Here is a 20,145-nt window from a genome sequence, read left to right as displayed (position 1 = left end):
TTTTGCAAGAACGGGGTTTTCCTACCGCCTCCCCTTTTCCCTCTTACACTGCACGGCAGGCGCAGGGCCACACCGTGCTCCCCCGGCCGGGGTCACGGCGGGATCCCGCGGCACGGAGGAGCCCCGGGAGCGGGGAGCACGGGGCAGGGGTGCCGGGCACAGGGGGTGGCTGCCCCGGCTGCCAAAGGGAAGCCCCGACCCTCGGCAAGCCGAGCCTCGGTGGCTGCGCTGCTGCCCGCGCAGGGGGTCCGGGGCCAGCGCGGCTCGATGCTCCCAGGGCGCACACTCAGCCCCGGATGCCTTTTCAAATTTGGCGAGGTTGGCCCGACTCCGTCAAAGGGGGCGTGGGGCTTCGGCGTTAACCCTTGCCAGGCCTCGCGGCAGACCCCGCTGCGGAGGAGTTCCGTCGGGGCAGGCGGCGGCCCCGGGCCAGACGAGCCGCGCTCCCGCAGGACGCGGAACCCGCGGCGCTGCGCCTTGCCCCGGGCACAGCCGGCAGCACCCCGCGGGCAGGGAGCGCCCGGGGAGACCCAGTCCCACCCAAACCCGGGCATCACCGACACACAGCAGAAGTCCATGTGTCTCCCCAGTTAACCGAGGGCCAGATCACAGGGAACTCAGTGCTCAGCAGTGCAGCCCAAATACCCCAAAGCTGGTGCCTGCTGCCACGTTCACAGATAACTTCTGCTGCAGAACTTACACAGACAAAATAGGAAATAGATAATTTTAAGACACTTCATTCACATGGTAAGCAGTGAGAAAGTGATCTCTCTGCTTTCACCATGTGAATCCTGCTCATTCTAGCATCACTCAGATGGGGACATGAGTTTGTGCTGAATATGACAGTGTGAGGTTGACTGTTGGACTCAATGATCTTAGAGATCATTTCCAACCTTCATGAGCCTATGATTCACACAAAAGCACTCCCTTTGCCACCACTTCCTGCAGATCTCCTTAGTTTATCACCCAGGATGGCCCTGAGCTTGAAGAATTGCACAGTGAACCCCAGGCAGGAGGAACATTTTTGCAGTTGTAGAAGGATGTGGGCGTTTCACAACGGTAACACCCCAAGAAGGAAGGCAGCAGCAAGGCTCCCTCTCAGTACAGCAGCTGAATCTATGTTTAAAACCCTTCTACATCCCCCATTTGGCAACAGTGTCACGACCCCTTTTGCTGGCTTAGTGTCCCCTTCCCAGCTCCAGAGGAACCTGGGCTGTTGCAGCTCACTGACTAGGCAAGCAACTTCTCTGCATCAAACACCTCAAGAAGAGATTTAATTTTTAAGATGACACAACTATCTTTCTAAATTTTTTACCCTCAGATCCTGTAAGCTCTCTCTGCACCTTCCCTGTTTGTGCAGCCAGCCAAAGACAGCCCTGATGTACCACTGAAAGTGGGTCTCTTGCTGGGATATTCTAGGGGCCCAGGGCCTCCCCGTGGGGCTCTGCTTTTGCCTCTTCCCTCAAGGGCAATACAATCCCTGCAAGATGCTGCAGCTGAAAAAATGTTCCCTACAGGACACTGGGAAAATCCAGTATCTTGTATCTGGCGTTTGCCCCCAGCCACAGGTGAGCAGCTACCCCTTCCCCCATGGTGCCCACGTCCAGAGCCTGCACACGGAGATAAATAGCCCCTGGCTGGAGCCTGTAACCAGACAAGTTTAGACTGCAAATGAGGCACCAGGTTTTTAAACAGCCGCTGCCATTAATCACTGAAGCAAATCACACAAGGAGGCAGAGATGCAGTTTGCACTGCAGCTCAGCACAGCCTCCCCAGGCTGCCCCAGACCCAGGGCTGGGGCAGGCAGTGCACCAGCACTCTCTGAGCCCAAAGGGACCTAAAAGTTCTGTTCCAGCAACACTGGATGCCAAGCCCACTCAGAAACAGACACTTTATATTTACAAAAAGCCCTCAGTGCCTGAAGCTGGGCTATAACAGGGCCCTCTATCCCCAGGCCTGCAGCCTGAGCACTCTTCCCATTATATTTCCCTTACCTCCGGCAAGGGAACATTTTCCCTTCCCTTCTCTCACCCCCAAGAAGGCACACAGCTCCCAGAAATTCACCCTAGGATGCTCAGCCTTTCAGACATGCTGCTCAGAGTCAGTCCTCAGGAAACCTCTGCTCAGCCTGACAGGGCAAAGAAAGAACAGACTTACTGTACTCTTCCCTCTAAGCTGGACTACAGACCGCTCCAAATTCAACCTTCACCTAGGAAAGGAGTCAGGAACAGCAAAACACTGAGCAGTTCTCTAAGACCCCCCTTCCCCTCAACCTGGGTGCTCATCCTCAGCTCTGTGTGCACAAAGTGGGGGCAGCTGGACCTCCACCCCAGCAGTTCCTTGCAACACCAGACTGAGAGTTGAGGGCAGGGTTCAGCCTTTTGTCCCAATCACACCTCTCTCTCCTGACAGGCTCAGATAGATCATTTATCAATATTTAACAACAGCAGTGGCTTTCTGACCCATTCTCCTGGCCTGGGTTAGGTCCTTCAGAAGCTCTTCATAGTCTTCAAGTCTTAACTCTCCAAAAGCATTTTATTTTCGGCTGCATGGAAAATTTGCTGCTTCAGCCTTCACTGATTTTGCAAGACCCTAGGAGATATTAAACACAGGTGATTAGACAAGACATGATTCTGGCAAATTATTGGAGACATGTGTAGGAAGCAAATGGTCTTCCTATTTCATGAACTGAGAGAGTGGAGACCAGAGGTCAAATGACTTTGCTCAAGACTGCAAAGAGCTAAAGGCAGAGCCAGAAACAGAGCTCAGATCTCCAGACTCCCATTACTTCTGCCGTGTCCCTAACGCATACTTGCTTCTATTCTGTATGGCTGATTTAAAATGAAAATGAAGAATTGACTTCCAAACTGTTTCTGGAAAGAGAGAAGAAAGGGTGATATTGTCTACTGTAAGGGGAGAATTAAAGATGACATTTCATTTTAGTCCTTTGGATATGCGTAATATAATCAAACACAATAGCAGTAATAAATGAATATTTTTTCTCCCCACGGTGCTTACGAGTGCAACATATTCTAACAATTTCTCAAAACTATGTTGATAAATTGGAAACACAGTGATGGAGGTAACAAAGACAGCCAACAAAAACATAATCCCTTCAATTTATCAGAGGGACTGGCTTTGAGAAGAAAACCCTTGAAATCTGAACAGTCCTGTTCTTATAAACCAAACGTAATATATTTAAAATAGAAAGCTACACTTTTTATGCCTGTTAATTAAAGATTTGCCCAGGCAAGCAGGGCTAAATAAATTATTTGGATGCATTTCACCAATTCAGTTCAAGATAGAAGGGGCAGATGCACACTGGAAAGCCACAATGCAGAGCAGCACTGGGGGAAATAAGTAAAGAGGTAAGGGGCAGGTTTTTATTTACCAACCCTGTGAACTCTGGTGTTATAAAGAAGAAATCCTTGGAGGATTTTCCTTCTGCACTCTGCTCACCTTCTATGCAAATGCCAGCCTTAGACTGTCATGTTAGAAGGATAATCCATTGGATATAAATCATGTGGGCACATGGACTGTGTTTCAGCTTCCCAGTCCACTGGGCAAACCTGAGCCTTAAGCCATCAGAAACTCTTCTGAGAAAATATCTGTAATTTCTTTAACCATACACACCCTGCATCCAAGCCAACCAATAAATGAAGTGGTAGAAAATAGAGACAATAAAAGGAATAATCAACGTTTAGTCTGATTTTTGTTCAGTTGAAAGGGAAAAACTGGAATGATACAGCAAAAGAGGGATCTGTGGCACAGAAAGGTAGAAAAGCATTGTTGTATCTGTAAGCAGATTGCAGCTCCACAACAGAAATTGTATCTCAACTCTCCAGCACCACTTTTATTTCAAAAATCAGTAATTAGCTGAAAAAGAAAAGTCACAATGTTGTTAGAATCATGGCAAACAAATTTTGAAATGCCGATCCCTAGGATTTTTCAAGTGCACTTTTCATGTGGATACTAAGAAGAGACCAAAGGAAAAGTTGATTTGTTCTGGTTGATAAAACCTTGAGGAGCTTTAGAATTATGAAGTGTCCTTTTGAAGCTAGAATGAAATCATTGATAAGATCATCTAAACCCAAAAATAATTTAGATAAACCCCTTCTAGCTTCCCAAAACGCCTAGATCATTGTGATATACAAAGCATTCAAGAAACCTTGGAAAATTGAAAGAGATGGATAAGAGGTTAGTAACAGTAAGAGTTCAAGACCTCTATTATAAATTAAATTATAAGATTACTAAGGTTATTGTAACATTCCTATTACTGGGGAGTCAAACCAAACCTAAGCCAGACTGAAAATTTTATGGGACTGTGGAGGTTTTTCTTCTAAGCCAGTAGATAGCTACTGTGTGGACATTTCTTACGTTTGACCAGGAATAAATTAATCACAACTCAAAATGGAATAGAATTGAAAAAAGTCTCACTTACACAAGCAGTTTAGCATACAGCAAACATGATAGACAGTGTTATTGTGTGAAGCATGACAAATGAGTCAGAAGTCATGAATGGCAAAATTCATTGACCTTAGATGAGAACTTTGCCTGAGTGAAGCACTTGTGTGGGTATTATAAAGTAATACAAGGGATAAAATAACTCAGATTGAAGCATAATTCAGTAGATGGAAAATGTGATGACTCAACTGATCAGCAAGACAAAGCCTATGTCCGGTGGAATTATCCATACTCTGAGCATTATTGTGTCCTGGGAAAAAAGATTTATGTCACCTTTGATGTCAGGCATTGATCTGCACAGGCACAGGGAGTTTATGGACACACCCTTGATCCATCAGAATCATCAAGAATGCAGCAGAGCAGGGGTGCACACAGGTGTGATAAAGACAAGGCAGAAATAGCATCAAGGCTATTGCACTCAGACCTGCCAGAGTAGAAACACATCCAGAAGTAGCCAGGAAGGACTACAAGAGTTACCTAATCCTTTCTCCTTTTCCCAGTAAGAAGGAAAGATCTGTTATACACAGATTATTGTTGGCACAAATTTTTCTGCCTTGTTCTGAAAGACCTCAAGATAGAAAGTCTCCATGGTCATCTGAAAATAAATTTCAATGTTTGTGCTCGGTTCTGGTAGTTTTTCTTAGCATCCAACCTCATTCTGATTTACTGTAATTTAAGCTCTTAATGGCGTACACTCTTCATTATGGATGTAGAAAACTATTCCTCCTCTCATTGAAGAGACATTTAATTCCTCAACATGCTTTAATAAGTGTTTTAATAGCATTCCTTGTCTTTTAGAAGCAAAACAAAGGCAGTTTCTTCAGGTCATGTTAGATAGTTCTGCCTCTTTTTGGTATTCTCCTCTGGATTTTCCAACTGGTCTGCATCTATTTTATGATATCCATGACTTATATTTCTGTGGAATATCACTGCCCTGCTGAGGTTTGCCTTTTTGACATCTGGACATCATTGTTAATCCCCGTTCAGTTTGGGATTCTCTATCTTTTCCACAGGACTGCTAGCCTGCCATTCCCTCATCCTGTACTTGCTAGTTAAAATTATTCCTGCCAAAGCAAAGTGCCCTGCAGTTGTTCTTAATGAGTTTCATCTAATTTTATTCAGATTATATCACCAATTTGTCAAGATCACTTGAAATTTTAATCCTGCCTTCCAGTACTCTTGCATTCAGTTCCAGCTTTGCCTCATCTACAGATTTAATATGTTCTCTCTTCCATCACTGAGGTCACTAAAGAAAACATTGGGAGGTCTGTCTCCATGTCTGTATCCCCAAACGATGATCCTGTTCATTAACTATTCATTAAACATCATTCAGTCACTGAGGGCTGCCTGCTTGCTTGATGCTGTACAGGACATAAACACTGATATTATAAGTCCTCCAGACACGGAGAATCTTGAACTTCTACAACAAAATAAAGTACTTTGTAGCATGAGTGGGAGCAGCTACCAGCAACTAGGCTGCAATTTTTATTGGAGTCACTGACTATAGGATACCCAGATTCAGTGGGCTTAGCTAATTTGAAAACCTGTCCTGAGTCATGGACTCTCTGAATCACAGAGAAGGAAGGACCTTCATGACCAAAGAATGTCTCAGTTTTGTACTCTGTGTCCTCCTACTTCTCCTAATTTCCCCATGGACAAAGGTTGCTTGACTTGAGGAACCCAGTATGAGTGGGAGTCTGAGTTCTCCTTCTGTATTGTGCAAGTCACAGAAGAGAGAGAGGGCTCACTCCCTTCCTCACAAAACACACAAGTAAATGCACACAAAACACAAACCTAAGGAGTTATGGAAGTAAGCACCCTCATCCCAGCTCCTGCACACGAGGCACTGCCACCTGCCCTGTGGAACCAACCAGTGGGGATGCAAGTGGTGAGACTGGTGTTCCCCTTCGTCCACCCAGCAAATCTGAACGTTCTAGCCATATTTTTACAGCTTTTATTGATTTTTTTTTAATCTCCTAGGAGCTTTCTCCATGGGCCATTACAACAAGGACTAACCACAATAGTCTGCTTTTCTTAGCTGGCTTTCACAGGGCCCCTAGAAGTTGGCTTTGGTGCTTCAAAAATGTGTGGACTGCAAGCTGAAACTTGCTGCACTTGGTCCTGTTGCACCACCACGTCCACAGCAAGATGCTGCCCATCTAACGAGCTGAAATTGCCTCCAGCATTTTCACCTTAGGTGTCTGCAGTTCAGGTGGATTAACAGCAGCCATGTGCTTTCTCCCTCTTATCTCTCCTGCCTTGTTCCACAAGCTGCTTACCTGTCAGCCTCTGTCTTCACACTGCAAACTGTTTGTCAGTCAGTGCCTCCCTGCAGCATCCTTGCCCATGTTGGATCTACCACCCTGTGGCTGCAGGACCTTCCTTTTGCTCCTTGCTGCAGGTGTTTCCCAGAGCCTGTTCTAGCGTGGCTTCCACTGCCTGTGTGTTATGTTACTGGCCAACAGTCACAATGCCACTGTCACTCTCCTATTTTCCTTACAGTTCTAGCTTTACCTTACCCTACACATCCAGATTCACAGGACTCCTCTGATAACTGACATCACATATTTATTGGAGCATTCACATGAACCTCTCCCTTCTCTGTCTTCATTTTTTTCCCAAGATCCTATTTTTCAATTTAACTCTTCTTGTTTTCATAGACTTTGTCTGTTTCAATGTGATTAATCTCCTTCATTATTCTAAAATCATTTTAAATCACTGCAAGATCTCTTTCTAAACAAGATAATACCAAAGCTCTTCAGTCTTGCTTTATAACTCAAAGCTGAAAGGCACAGTATTACTGTCATTTTCCTTGCTTTATCCCTTAATCATATCCTCCTTAGGTAGAGTGAGCAGTACTGAAAAGAGCACTCTCAACAAGAACTCACCAGTGGTTTAGGTAATAACAATAACACCTTTTTGATATATATTCTGTTCTTACTGTAATGCAGCCTAACATCCTGTTCAGTTGTTGGAGTCCCTTTTTTTTTTTTTTTTTTTTTTTTTCCTACAGCTGTGTGTTAGGCTGGGAGCTCTAGGGATTATTTAAAGAGACTATTTTCCAGATTTATCAATTTACCTTTACCATTTTGGTCTCCTTGTTCCAAGGGGAGCATCATCCAAGCCAGCACTGTTCAGTGGCACTGTCCTGCTCTTTAGCTGGCTCTCTACCCAATCCCCTCTCTTGAACCTGACAGATTCCTCCATGGAAGCAATAAAAAAGCAGCTAAGGTGCTAAATACGAAAGATTGCAGGCATTAAAGGATAAAGTCACTGCAAAGCAACAGGTTCCAAGTATTTCTTGGCTAAGCACATGTACACTAATGCTAGCTTAGGTGTTCACAGTATACTTACTCCATTGTCAGCAATGGATTCCACACCTAATGGGCTTGGTTTCCAAAATTCATCCCTCTTCCAGGGCCTCGCTTCCATTTTTAAATGACTCAAGCTGGAGCTACTAAATTATATTTTACTTATATCCAGCTCCACACACAGAACACAAATCTCTTTTACCATAAGAAATGCTCTCCATCTCTCTGTTTTCTCTTCTGCCTAAGGGAGAGCAATCTCTCTACAAATGCAAAACCAATCCCCAAATAATCCTCTGGGATTACACTGGCTCACAGCCCCTCATGCCAGGAGGGTCTCAGGCAGGAAGGATACATGGGCTGTCAGTCTACACCCAGAAAGAATCTGGTTGAACTCCCTGACCTACCAGAGCCATCAGGAAATCTCTCAGTGCCTGCCTTTGTAACAGAGGGTTCAGTGCTCTGTTATGTATCATGGCTATTGTTAAGGATAACAGGAATGGAATAAAAAATGACATGGTATAAATAGTAACAACAATGAAAGAAGAGAAATAAAAATAAAAGAAGCAAGATGAGATGTAATCTAAAAAGATATATAAATTGGTTTTTGGCAGAAAGGAAATTATAAAGTCTGCAAGATACTATGAAATGTTTAAACTGATTGTTGCCCAAAAAAAGAAATAAAAGCCTTTGACCAGACTAAGGAGATTTTTGGTATGTGATGGAATGGTAGGACAAGACTATCAGCCTTGCTGTGTGCCTGTAAAGAAGTGTCTCCCAGCATTTTTTGGCTCAGTTCAGGGTATTTAACTCTCAGATTGTTGTGAGAAACCCAGTGCAGTGCCCCAGTGGAGGGTGATGCCCTGTTCTGCATTGAAAACAGGCGTTCAGCTGGCTGCATTCTAGTGGAGCACAGGAGATTTGTCCCAGATTTTCTGGACATGATCTCTAGGTAATACTTGTCCTTGCTTTCAGATGTTTCAGTAAAATCAGATAATAATTGTTCATGTACTGAGCCTTCCCTGAATGGACTGACAGTAGATTTACAGAGCTGAGCTGTAGGCAGGGCAGAGGGGGATCCTGGCCAGTGTACCTGGGAGCTGAGTGGACTTTGGTGCTGCAGTTCTGGAGCATTTCTGGTTTGTTGGGACTAGTACACTCCAGCTGTGCCTGTGACCCACAGAGGTGCAGTCCCTGATAACCCAACCATTCATTTCCTTAATTTTGAAGCTGTGTTAGGTGAAAAACTACATTAACAAAAACTCTCCACTGTGTTTATTCATTTTAAATGGCTTTGAGATACAATTTCTTCAAAAGCTCCTATACAATCAGTCTCCATTGTTCTGTATATATTTGCAGAAGATAACAGCTTCATTAAAATATGGTGTGCTATTAACTGCAGTAAATATATAGCCTTAAACCTTAAAATGTAATGTAATTAAATAAGAAATATGAACCTAAGGAGGTTAAGTGCAATCAACCACTGACATACACATTTGATTTTAATTAAAAAACACACACAGAGGGAAATAAAGGGCCTCCGTACATACTTGGATAACAGGAAATCCCCTGGACATAAAAATAGTGAATTTAAGAATGGAGAATATAAAGGTCTAGTTCAAATTTAAGATTTTATGACTGAGGACTCCATTAAATCTTTGAACACTTACAGTAAAGAGTTTGGAATGGTTCCAGTCCAATTCTTTATGTTCTCACAAGTGACAGATTATACTTCTGAACTTCTATGGCAAAAGAAAGAAAGAGTGATTGTATTAATCCATCTAAATCTGCAGCTTGCTAATTAAGATGAAAACTATAAAAATCTGTGCTTAGGTGAAGCGCAGTATTTTTATAACCCAGCTCAAGACAGCATCACTAGCCAAGCCAAAAGTAAAAGATTTAAGCTCTCAAATTATTGAAGAACAATAAAATAATGAACCACTTAATACTAAATGGTCAACAATCTGTATTAAATATGAGCTCTTTCATAGCATCCAGTCTACTTTACTTTTTATATTTCCAAGACATTCCTCATGGTGTTTAAAATACAGAAAACAACACAGTGCTTCAAGCCCCACCTGCTGCAGTGGAAGGAGGTTCAGTCAGGTTTAAACTGATTGTTGCCCAAAAAAAGAAATTCCTCTGATGAATTCCTGCAGTGGCAGCCCCTTTTCAGAGGGCCAGTCTCACACAGGGGTTTTTGTAGCCCAGAGATATTAAGGAGGGAATTTCAAATGAGGAGTTTGCAAGTGAGCCAAGCATTGGAAACTACTTTTACTAGGTTTTAAAGGGAATTGAGACAAAATTATCAAGAATAAACCTTTTAAAGTTTAGGATGCAGAGTTAAGAATTCGTCACTGCATCCAGGTACCTAAGCAAAGGAGCAAGGATTTTATTCCAAGCTTCTCAAAACATACTAATTATTGGTATAAATCTGTTGTCACTAGTGGCATATTGCCAACAGGTAATTGAGCCTTAAAGGAAAATGAATGTGAGACATGTGAAAAGACAGCTGATTTGACCCAGGATGTCAGCAGAAACATCATGTCTGGAAGGATCATGGGGTTAAGGAACTCCCGCGTCTGGCCATAAACTGCAAAGTAACACGTGAGTCAAACCAGAGAATGAAACTGAGAGAAAACAAAATCTTCCTGTCTGTAGGCTCTCCCCTCCTATAGGGTACGTGGCAGTCCCTCTAAAGACACGACACACTGCTGTCCTTTCTTTCTATAAAGTCATTGAGGTCTGGCTTGAGTGAATAACCAGAACAGACAACGTTAATGTATGCTGTCTCTTCCCAGACCAACACGGGTGGCAAACACCACAGCTGCCACTGAGAAACAAAGCTGACTTTGAAATCCTGTATTCAAAACAAAAAGCATAAGGGTCTAATAGAAAAGGATCCAAGAGTCCTTGTGAATCACAAAGAACAATTAGCCTGTGATTGTCTTCTTTCAGTACTTTCAGGTCTGCCACCTCTGACAGCATTTTTACCAAACGGTGAGGAAGATTTTTCACCCAGCCTAACAAGGCTGCTGCACTCCTTCTTCTAAGAGTGAAGGTTGCCCAACACATCCCAGCACAATATTCCTCATTTCTTACCATCAGGGTGTGTTTCTCTTTGCCTTCCCTCACAAACAGGTATTGGGAACACCAGATTTAAGAGGTCTGACTAATGGTATGTATATATGCATGCTTTAATTCCGTGTACATCTCCACTGCAACCAAAAGGTCCCATCCTTGTCTCACTTGCCCATGTTCCCACTGGTCCTCATTGCCTTCCTTCTGTTAGCACCAGGCTTTTGTGCAGTTTTCCAGTAGATGGGTTCATAGAGCTGATTATTTTATTTTTTTATCCCAGAGGCATCAGGCTAGTTTTCAATTTAATCGGTTCCATCTAAACAGGTAATTGGGAGGAAGCTGGATGAAGAACTGGGGATGTGAAGGGAGGCAAATACTATTCTTTGAGTGGTGATACAGATTAATGTCATATGTAAAAGAGCATATATCCACAGTGTAAATTAGAGTTCAGGCTCTGTCAGCAGGCAGTGAAGACTCTCCTAAACAGATGCTTCCAATGGCAATTCAGAATACCTAAACCAGAAGCCTAAAATTAAACAGCATGAATATGACAAACCCAGAGTGTCTCAGTACTGTACTTCCCACAAAGAGTTGAGGTTCTATTTGCAAATGCAAATGATCTGGGCTTAAGCAGAAATACTTTTGCTTAATGTTTTTTTTTTCCATGGAAAAATTGAAACCTTCCCCTGTGAGGGGCAGTGAAGACCCTCTGAAGGGCTCTCCTGCTAACACAATAAACATCTGTGGGTTCTTTCCTCCCTAATGCTGTTTTTCTAGGGGTCCCTCTCTAATGAATTAGCAGTCCCAGTAGATTGTGGCAAACAATCCCACACACCACATTTTAGGAAATGGTAACTTCTTGGAACTGATTGGTTTGGTCTGCCTTAATGCAGGCGAGTTAACACCACATTATCAAATGGACTGAGGTCACCAACCTCCACCAGATGATCTGCTTGATCCTTTTCAGGCCAAAAAAAAAAAAAGAAAATAAAAAAAAAAAAGAAAAAGAAAAAGAAAGCTTGGATTCCTTACAGAAATCTGAGTGCTCCAAGCTGGAAGCAGTAGGCTTGGTCACTCACAGCCCACCCACCTACAGATCAAGATGGACTGGAACAACCTCCTCCATAAGCCAGAAAAGTGAAGGGGGTTGGGAGGTGGGAGGAAGAGTTTCATATTTCATCTACCACTTTTAATAGAAAACAGAACGTGGTGGGAGATTGAAAGGAAAATAGCAAATCCCTGGAGATCCTAAGTGTTGGCCTTGCAAGTCAAAGCTGTCAATCACACCATGTGCCCTCCAACTCTTTCTTGAAAGGAGGGAAAGAAAGGAGGAAGAGACTGGCACATTCAGCCACTAGGTGTTACTGTTGCTCCACGGACTTTAGAATAAGGAAAACATCTATCAGAGGCATCATCTGCAGCTGCACCTGAAGATTTAAACCACGGAAACTAACTCCAACTTCTGGATTCACGTACTGCGACTCAAAAATCAGAACACTTTGGTGTCTTTTCTTAGGGTGGCCATAGAGCCAGACATGCTCCTTGGGTTTGTTTTTATATGTCTGCTGTGTTTCTCCAGCTATATAATGGAAATAAAGATCCTCATCTCCCCTGGGAAGGACTTTGAGGCCACAGATCAGTAAGAGTTGAAGTCCTTGACAATCTGTTGGCATGAACAAAGCAATAAGGTTTTGCATGAGCTGTTCCTGTTGATTCCAGAATAGGTTTCCTGAGAGAGACTGAACTGAATGTTACCCCACAGACTCATGACAAAGAGCAGGGCTGCACTGCACCTCTGTCAATGCACCTTAATGTCCTGTTTCCCTTTGGTCTCTTGCCATAGCTCCACCCAAAGATTTTTCCAGAGAGCAGCCACACTTCATCCAAACCATCATTTACTTAATCAGCTACGCTTTGAGCCCCAGAGACACATCCCTGCCCTGAGCTGCTTAACCAACAAGATTTGAGATTACAATATTGATTTTCTCCTTAATTTTTAATAACAGCCTACAATGCTCAAAAATAGGTGTTCCTTCCTCTCAATTCCTATATCCCATGTCTGTCCTCCAGGTGAACCAGTATAAATAAATGGTCGATGTAATGCAGGTCCCTGTCTGCACCCAGTGAAGAGCTGTTTCTGCACACACACAATAAATGTCATGCAACACACAGCAACCAGGCAGAGCCTGCCCTTCATGGTGAGCTGTGCCATGTGGTTGTACTTCTAACCCAGGCAGCATTTTCACACACAACTTGAGTGCTCCAGGGCGTGTTTCCCAAAGTTTGGAAACATTGCTACAGTACATTAAACAAAGCACCAATACTGAGCCACAAAAGCTTATGAAAATTTTTTTTGAGTTGTTTTCATAGGAAAATTTTTATGTGCCACATTAAACGAAATACAATGCAAACTTAAAATACTGAAAGGCTGAATGGTTTGCAAATGCTCAAGTATTATCTGAAAGCTGACTGGCAATATATTTTACTGCTGCTTCCAGTAAAACCAGTGGGTCTCTACCTTGGAGGCAATATCCTCTGATCTGAAATTCAGGCAAAAACCATCACTTGCCCTCATACAGCAATCACTGTATCTCTCACTCAAGTTCTCACTGGCATTTCTAGAGCAAAGAACAACTTTATTCTTAATATCAAAAAATACTATTGATACCTTGCAGTGGTTTTTGGCTTTTGAGGGAAGAAGGAGGATTTTACAAGGAAAATCACCTGAAGATGATAATTTTTGCTTGCTACCAAAACACTATGGTAGAAAACCTGCCATCTAATGCAAGACATAAAGACCATTACCAGCATTGTCTGGAAGGAGTTCACTTACTGCTGGGGTTTCCTCCCTGCTGCAGTCTGACAAAGAGTTTTAAACCAGTGAAGGAAAATGATTCATACACATGTGCTCTCAGCAAACAATACACCAGGCACTAACACAGCTTTACCCATATGCCTAAGGCAGATGCTGATAACATCAAATGTACTTGACTTAGATGCCTTTGAAAACAGTCATTCTAAGTGGCTCGAAAGCTTAATTCCTACTTTCTAAAGTGACTTCAAACCCTAAATCACATGGATAAATCCAAAAATTGCACCCTTAGTCAGCTGTGCTCTCCTTACTCTTCAGTGGCTAATATAAACACACAAAAACCCTATCTGACACTCCATCTAAAAATTAATCCTAATTGCTTTCTGGGCAGCTGCACAAACAGCCAGTTTTACCCAGTTTCAGTTACCTCTTATGCTTTTTTCCCCGCTTCTTCTGTGCTGGTGTCCACAATAGGACCCTTTATAACACATTTTTCTTCATGTGCTAGTGTCAGCTAATACCATATGCCAGCTGAGGCTGTGCTGGTTCTTCTCTCTGGGCCACCCTTTCTGTCTTTCCTTTGGAAGTCGTGGGTCTGAAATGTGGAAAACAACAAAGCTGTGGAAAGAATTAACTGTGAGTTGTCCCAGCTCATTGTGAATTTGGTCCTGAATCATGCAGAACACAAACACAGAGCACACATCCAGTCTGTTACAGCAGAATCAAATTCATGGGTAGTTGCAACTACTGCTTTTTCATTGTCTTAGTCCCACGAACCTGAAAAGAAAGGGCTTTGTGATATTTAAAATACTGTGTGAACTTCGGGATGCCACTGCCACATTGAAGCACTGTAAACTATCCCTACACAAGGAGTGAAACAACAAAGGAGTCTCCACTGTGATAGAGAAGACTGTACCCCCTCAGTGAGAGCAGAGCATTTCTGGTTCACATTTATTAGCAGTACTGGTAATAAACATTTACATTGTGGTAGCGCCTAGAGGCCCTGTTTGAAAGCTTGTCTAGAAGTGCTATTGTACCTGGGCACTAAACAGCTCTGAAGCAGCACATCTGTCTGCCAGATGTTTTATTTTCTTAGAAGCTGCTATTTCAAAAAGTCTCTTGCCTCTCCTAACAAGCCTTAATAAGAATCTTCAAGAGCTTGGCTTCGTCATCCTTCCAAGGAGAATCTGCAGTTAAAATTGCAAAGAAACAAGGAAGGAGAGCACTGCTGGAGCTAGTGAGGGACACCAGAGCAGTGGAGAATGGTCTGAAGACCATATCAACAGAAGGTTCCGGAAGAGGGCACTGACCTCTGTCTGTTTCATCCCTCCAAGCTGCCTACCAGGGCACTGGGGCCAATGCAGGAGCAGCATTGCATGGATGTGGCCAGCAATGGGGTGCAGCAGTGGGCTTGGTGGTCTCTATTCTATCTTTCATTGACTTTTGGACCCTGAAAGGTCACACAGGAGTCATGGGCTTTATCTTCTCATGGTTCAAAGATGGGTATCTATGGGCAGAAAAACAGTCTGAGAGGGACTTTCCACTTTCTCCCACTTCTACCCTCAAAAGTAATCAGCTGTTCCTGCTCTGGTCAGTGCTCAGGGACACAGCTCAGTGGCTGGAAATCCTGTCTCCTGCTGAAAGGAGCAGCTGGGAAGTGACAGGAGGATTTCCCCTTACCAAAGGTGCCCTGAGCCACAGCAGCATATACATTGTGAAGGATCCCTTTGCTCTTTTGCTGTGACACCACATTTGTTCCAGCAGACCGAGAGCAGGCCGGGCAGAGCAGAGGAACAGCAAGGGGACAGTGGGGACAAAGCACACAGAATTCACATACAGAATCCCTGGGTTGGAAGAGACCTTTAAGATCATCGAGTCCAACCCAACCCCAAGACCTCAACTAAACCCTGGCACCGAGTGCCACATCCAGTCCAGGGATGGTGACTCCACCACCTCCCTGGGCAGATGATTCCAGCACTTTGTCACTCTTTCAGTAAAACACTTTTTCCTAACATCCAACCTAAATTTCCCTTGGCGCAGCTTAAGAGACTGCGTCCTCTCGTTCTGTCAAGCAAGGATACTGCGGGGACAGAGCAGGGACACGGTGAGGCAACAGCAGGGGCGCTGCGGGCGCAGTCCGGGGACACGAAGGGGACGCCGCCGGGACGCTGCGGGGAAGGAATGAGGACACAGCGGACGGATGACGGAGCGGGGACGCTGCGAGGACGGCGAGGCGACATGAAGGGGACAGAGCAGTAAAGAGAGAGCGGAAAGAGCGGTAACAGAGCGGGGACGCGAAGCGGGCACAGCACGGACAGGACAGAGCGCGGACGGCCCCCGGGCCCGAGCGCCGCAGCCGCCGCCTCACGCCGCGCCCCGCCCCTCCCGTCACGTGACGGCGGCAGAGCCAATGGCCGCGCGCTGGCACCGCCCCGCGCGTTGCCGGGCAGCGGCCGCGGGGGGGCGCCGTGCCCCCCGCCATGCTGAGGGCCAAGGTGCTGCTGGTGGGGCCCCGTGAGGTGAGCGCGGGCCGGGAGCCCCGGGAGCGCCCGAACGGCACCGCCGAGCCCCGCGGGGCCGCTGCGGTGGAGACTGGGAGGGAGGGCAGGCAGGAGGAAGCGGGACCAGGCCTGCTCGCACCGGGGCTGAGCGGGAGGGATGGCGCGGGGGACTTGGGTGAGCACCGACGTTGTGGCTTTGGCGCATTCAATTCCTACGTGTGTCTTTCACCCCCGCGTTGTGCCAGTCTGGAAAGTCGGTGCTGGCGAACTTCGTGTCCGAGAGCACGGAAGGGATCTGCAGCTACAGCCCCACGCAGGGGGTCAGGTGAGCGAGAGCCCCGCGCTCTGCTGTGCCGCTGGGTGCCATCACGTCCCATTGCGTATCCGTCATCTCCGCAGGATCCTGGAGTATGAGAGGCCAAACCTCAGTGGGAACAAGGGAGCTGGCTGTCGATTCGAGCTGTGGGATTGCAGTGGTGATCAAAAGTAAGCCAGCATTGTTACTTCCTCCAGGTTACTGAACTCCTGATAGATGTGTTTACAAGATACTCTTAAGGCAATGTGTTTGACATGAGGACTCTTCCTGACTCGTTATCCCAATATATTTTTATAGTTTCTGTTGTAAAGCATTCAACACTAGGTAAGGTCTGCCATGATCACCCCTGAACTCTGTTTTGGATAAGGACTGACTCAAACAGTAAAGTCCACAACTCCTGGAATGAAGTTACAGGTACAGGAGACAGAGGCCCACTCTGTAATTGCCTTCATCTCCATTAAATTATGTGAGTGGACTTCAAACAATGGATGCATATGATTGAGGCCTTAATTTCTAAAAGATGGAATTGTGAATGATCCATTTTTAGGGCAATGTTTAATTAAGTTTGTATGAGCATTTGACCAAGTTCTACATTGTCAGAAAATCATCAAATTAGAAAATCATGGGATCAACTATCACAATAGGTAAGTCAAAATACTTGGAATATGATCTATAACTGGCATGGTTACTGATGTTATAGTTAAAAAAGTACTTAATGTGTTCTTGAGAACGGGAAAAAACGAGGAAATTTGAGTGCATGTTTCTGCTCTACCGCTCTCAGTCTTTCATTTTTCTGTGTTTTTCAAGGTTTGAAACATGCTGGCCAGCTCTGATGAAGGACTCTCATGGTGTAATAATAATCTTCAACCCTGAGCTGCCCAGCCACCTGAAAGAAATCGAGATGTGGTACTCATGCTTTGTGCAGCAGCAGCCACTGCTTGACAGTCAGTGTCTCCTGGTGGCACATCACAAGCCAGGCAGTGCAGGGGACACAGAAAACCTGTCCTTGGGTAAGGAGATGGAAAACTCCATTAGTAGCTCAGAGTTTTTCATTGATCTTTGTGTCTTTAAAATTGTTAATACCTCATGGCTTGCATTTTTCATCTAAATCTGTTGATTAAAGAACGCTAAAGTGCTTTGAAAAAACAGAAATAATGGATTTCAAAGGTGAGCAATATTCCTGTTTCTGGGAATGGGGAAGGGGAAGGGAATGTTTCAGTGGCTTCTCCAAGTGTGTATGCAGCTGAAGCAGAAATTAGAACTCCTGCCATATTTCCTCATGAGTCGTAGTTTGGTTCTTACATTGGATTTTTTTTTTTTTTTTGTAACAGACATTTTTTAGGGCATTTAAGTCTGTATTTTGCCAGCCAAAAGAACAGGAGCTCTTTGAAATAAAAGGCTAATGAGCTGCATCTTAAAATTAGCAATAGGTACCTTAGATACTGCAAAATTATTTGTGGCTATTTATGGCTGTGAAAACACACACTCCCTTCTGGGCAACCTGTTCCAGTGTTTAAACAAACACATGTTTGTTATAAGCATTAATATATTAATACATATTTAATACAACAATATCATTCCATAATTTTGAAGTAATCAAAGAGTATCATATCACTTAAATAATAAAATTGCAGTTCAGTGCTCAATTTGTTTAATTCTGCTTAACTGAATATGAGACCAAATCCAGACTTTACACTTCAATAATAATAAACTTTGAAGAATTGAATCTGGCAATAAGCTGTATTTGTTTGCAACACTGACAAACTCTGCTGCATTTCTCCTTGCCCTGCTCTGTGTTATCTGGGGTGTCAAACGTTGTGTACCATTGAATTCCAGCTGAGCTGTCTCATGATTGTGACTATTTCCTTTACAAGAGGAATATGCCTAATTATTCTTATTTATTTTCAAAGCTTATCCACTGAACAAGCTAAAATTGATACATTCCAACTTAGAGGAAGATCCTGAAGATGTTCGGATGGAATTTATCAAGTACTTCAGAAGCATTATCTCCATAATAAATGAGAGCAGAGAGAGGGAAGAAATGTCAATTATCTCTTAATATTAAAAAATATACTGAACAAGGAAGAAAAAATATGATTTTCCCTTTGCAAGCTATACTAGCCTGTGAACAGACCCTCCCAAGGAGAATTTGCCAGGCTACAAATACTTCAGTCTGTGAAGAAGGGCTGACATCCAGTGAACTGTGCTGCCAAGGAGATGGCTGCACATCCAGGAATCTGGGTGCAGCTTTGTAGCTGCACTTTGGCATCAGAGGCACAGGAAGGTGTTACCATGTTGGTGTGGCCCAAAATACAAAGGTATGGGTCATGTCTGCAGAATTCCTCTGTGCAGGGCTGCTTGGAGAAGAAAGCCTGACAGAACATAAGACACTGGAGTTGTGCTGAAGCATCTGGGCAAGGTGTTCATGCTAGCTGGAGAGGGCTTGTCTTTGGAGTACAAACTGATTGGAATAGAGATCTGAGAAGTCATGGTGTAGAATCCATGTTTTTATGTTCCAAGTTGTCCTTGTCTTTCCCTTGAGGAGAGCACATTGCACAGCCATTGCCTTGGCAGGACAGAGCAGGTTGCAGTCTTTCTCAAGTCTAAGTTTTTCTTCTATTCCAACAAAATGAACATGTCGTGAGGACACTGTTTAGGTCTCTCTGGGAGAAAGGAATTGAAATCTTGGTTTAATGCAATATTCTGACTTCTATCAGGAGCTCAAATAAGTTCTGCATTCTCCAGGGGAGGAAAAGCTGTTTCAAAATGTTATGTTCCCTGTTGAATTGAAATAAATGGTTTCATAGATAATTTACTTTCTGATTTGTTTAGTTTGCTCTCTTTCCTGTTCTTTGTGTGTTTTGCTGCAGAAGACATTTTTTTTGTATCATGTATTACGAAGGCAATAAAAACATTTTAAAAATGCATCCTCTTTGTTCTCAAAGGGGAAGTTAATTATGGGTTTGTGGAATTCTTAGCAACTTGTTTCATTTTTAGTAAGGAAAATAGTGATTAAATTGTAATATATTTCAGCCAACAACACAAGACATTTACAAAAACTTGCACCCAAGTAGCCAAAGAAATGACACCACATTGACACTATCTTTTAGTAAACATCCTTTAGAGAAAGTATGCTATAAGCCAGGAAGTACTTCATGTCTTTTAGTGCAAGACAACAGAAGTAAGAGATTCTTGGATTTTTTGTGATCCAGCCTAATAAATCTACTATTTTTTCCTATTTTCACAGTTCTTCTCTAAGCAGTGAGTAGCCTGCCTTTGTGCAAGTGGCATGTGAGGTGAAAGATTAGAAGATCACTGAACAGTTCCTGTTCTGCCATTAAAGCTAAAAGCTACAGTAGGTTCTGGGAGGCAAAGAGGGGGGTACTGAAGGAAAACATCCGTGAGAGAAAGGATACCAGGAAATAAACAAGTGAAATAAGCAGGAAAAGATGAAAAGAATGGGTTGGAGGTGAATAGTGGGAGGTTGGCATTTCAACATTTACATCTTATTTACATGACTCTTGAACAATCAGGCTTTCCGTGCTGGCACTCAGTGTCATAGGGTGGTCTGTTGGAGGCAGTTATTAAAAATACACAGTCTAACTAGAGAACAGTTTTTTACATGCTGCCTTAGATTACTTTTTCCTTGTTTCCAGCTGTGTG

General features: G+C 43.8%; 1 protein-coding gene and 2 long non-coding RNA genes across 5 annotated transcripts; 1 reads left to right on the top strand and 2 right to left on the bottom strand.

Moving 5' to 3' along the window:
- Positions 1 to 3,683: 3,683 nt before the first annotated feature.
- On the bottom strand, positions 3,684 to 15,969 carry LOC128817255 (uncharacterized). 3 transcript variants are annotated; one of them, XR_008440137.1, is made up of 4 exons: positions 15,747 to 15,969; positions 13,659 to 13,712; positions 9,443 to 9,514; positions 3,684 to 3,876 (listed from the first exon to the last, which is right to left on the bottom strand). It is a non-coding gene; the product is annotated as an uncharacterized LOC128817255 (long non-coding RNA). The 3 variants fall into 3 exon arrangements; XR_008440138.1 differs by having other exon boundaries at positions 13,659 to 13,705; XR_008440139.1 differs by having other exon boundaries at positions 13,659 to 13,702.
- Positions 14,208 to 15,203, bottom strand: LOC128817257 (uncharacterized). The gene is made up of 3 exons (XR_008440141.1): positions 14,976 to 15,203; positions 14,703 to 14,852; positions 14,208 to 14,260 (listed from the first exon to the last, which is right to left on the bottom strand). It is a non-coding gene; the product is annotated as an uncharacterized LOC128817257 (long non-coding RNA).
- A 116-nt stretch (positions 15,970 to 16,085) lies between the features above and the next one.
- Positions 16,086 to 19,297, top strand: IFT22 (intraflagellar transport 22). Its single transcript, XM_053995644.1, has 5 exons — positions 16,086 to 16,184; positions 16,412 to 16,491; positions 16,566 to 16,652; positions 17,290 to 17,492; positions 18,393 to 19,297. The coding sequence occupies exons 1-5, from the start codon at positions 16,146 to 16,148 to the stop codon at positions 18,539 to 18,541; spliced, it is 558 nt and encodes a 185-aa protein (XP_053851619.1). The 5' UTR covers positions 16,086 to 16,145; the 3' UTR covers positions 18,542 to 19,297.
- Positions 19,298 to 20,145: the final 848 nt, after the last annotated feature.

Source organism: Vidua macroura, chromosome 20 (genome assembly GCF_024509145.1).
Source record: "Vidua macroura isolate BioBank_ID:100142 chromosome 20, ASM2450914v1, whole genome shotgun sequence".
NCBI lineage: Eukaryota > Metazoa > Chordata > Aves > Passeriformes > Viduidae > Vidua > Vidua macroura.
Note: the sequence above shows the minus strand (reverse complement) of the source record. Positions and strands in the feature narration are given on the sequence as shown.

What these genes read in the sequence shown, in the direction of transcription:
- IFT22 (XM_053995644.1), top strand. Translation starts at nt 16,146, where the DNA reads ATGCTGAGGGCCAAGGTGCTGCTGGTGGGGCCCCGTGAG. An exon ending in TGCTGGTGGGGCCCCGTGAG is followed by an intron (nt 16,185 to 16,411) that starts GTGAGCGCGGGC and finishes GCGTTGTGCCAG; the next exon opens with TCTGGAAAGTCGGTGCTGGC. An exon ending in GATTGCAGTGGTGATCAAAA is followed by an intron (nt 16,653 to 17,289) that starts GTAAGCCAGCAT and finishes GTGTTTTTCAAG; the next exon opens with GTTTGAAACATGCTGGCCAG.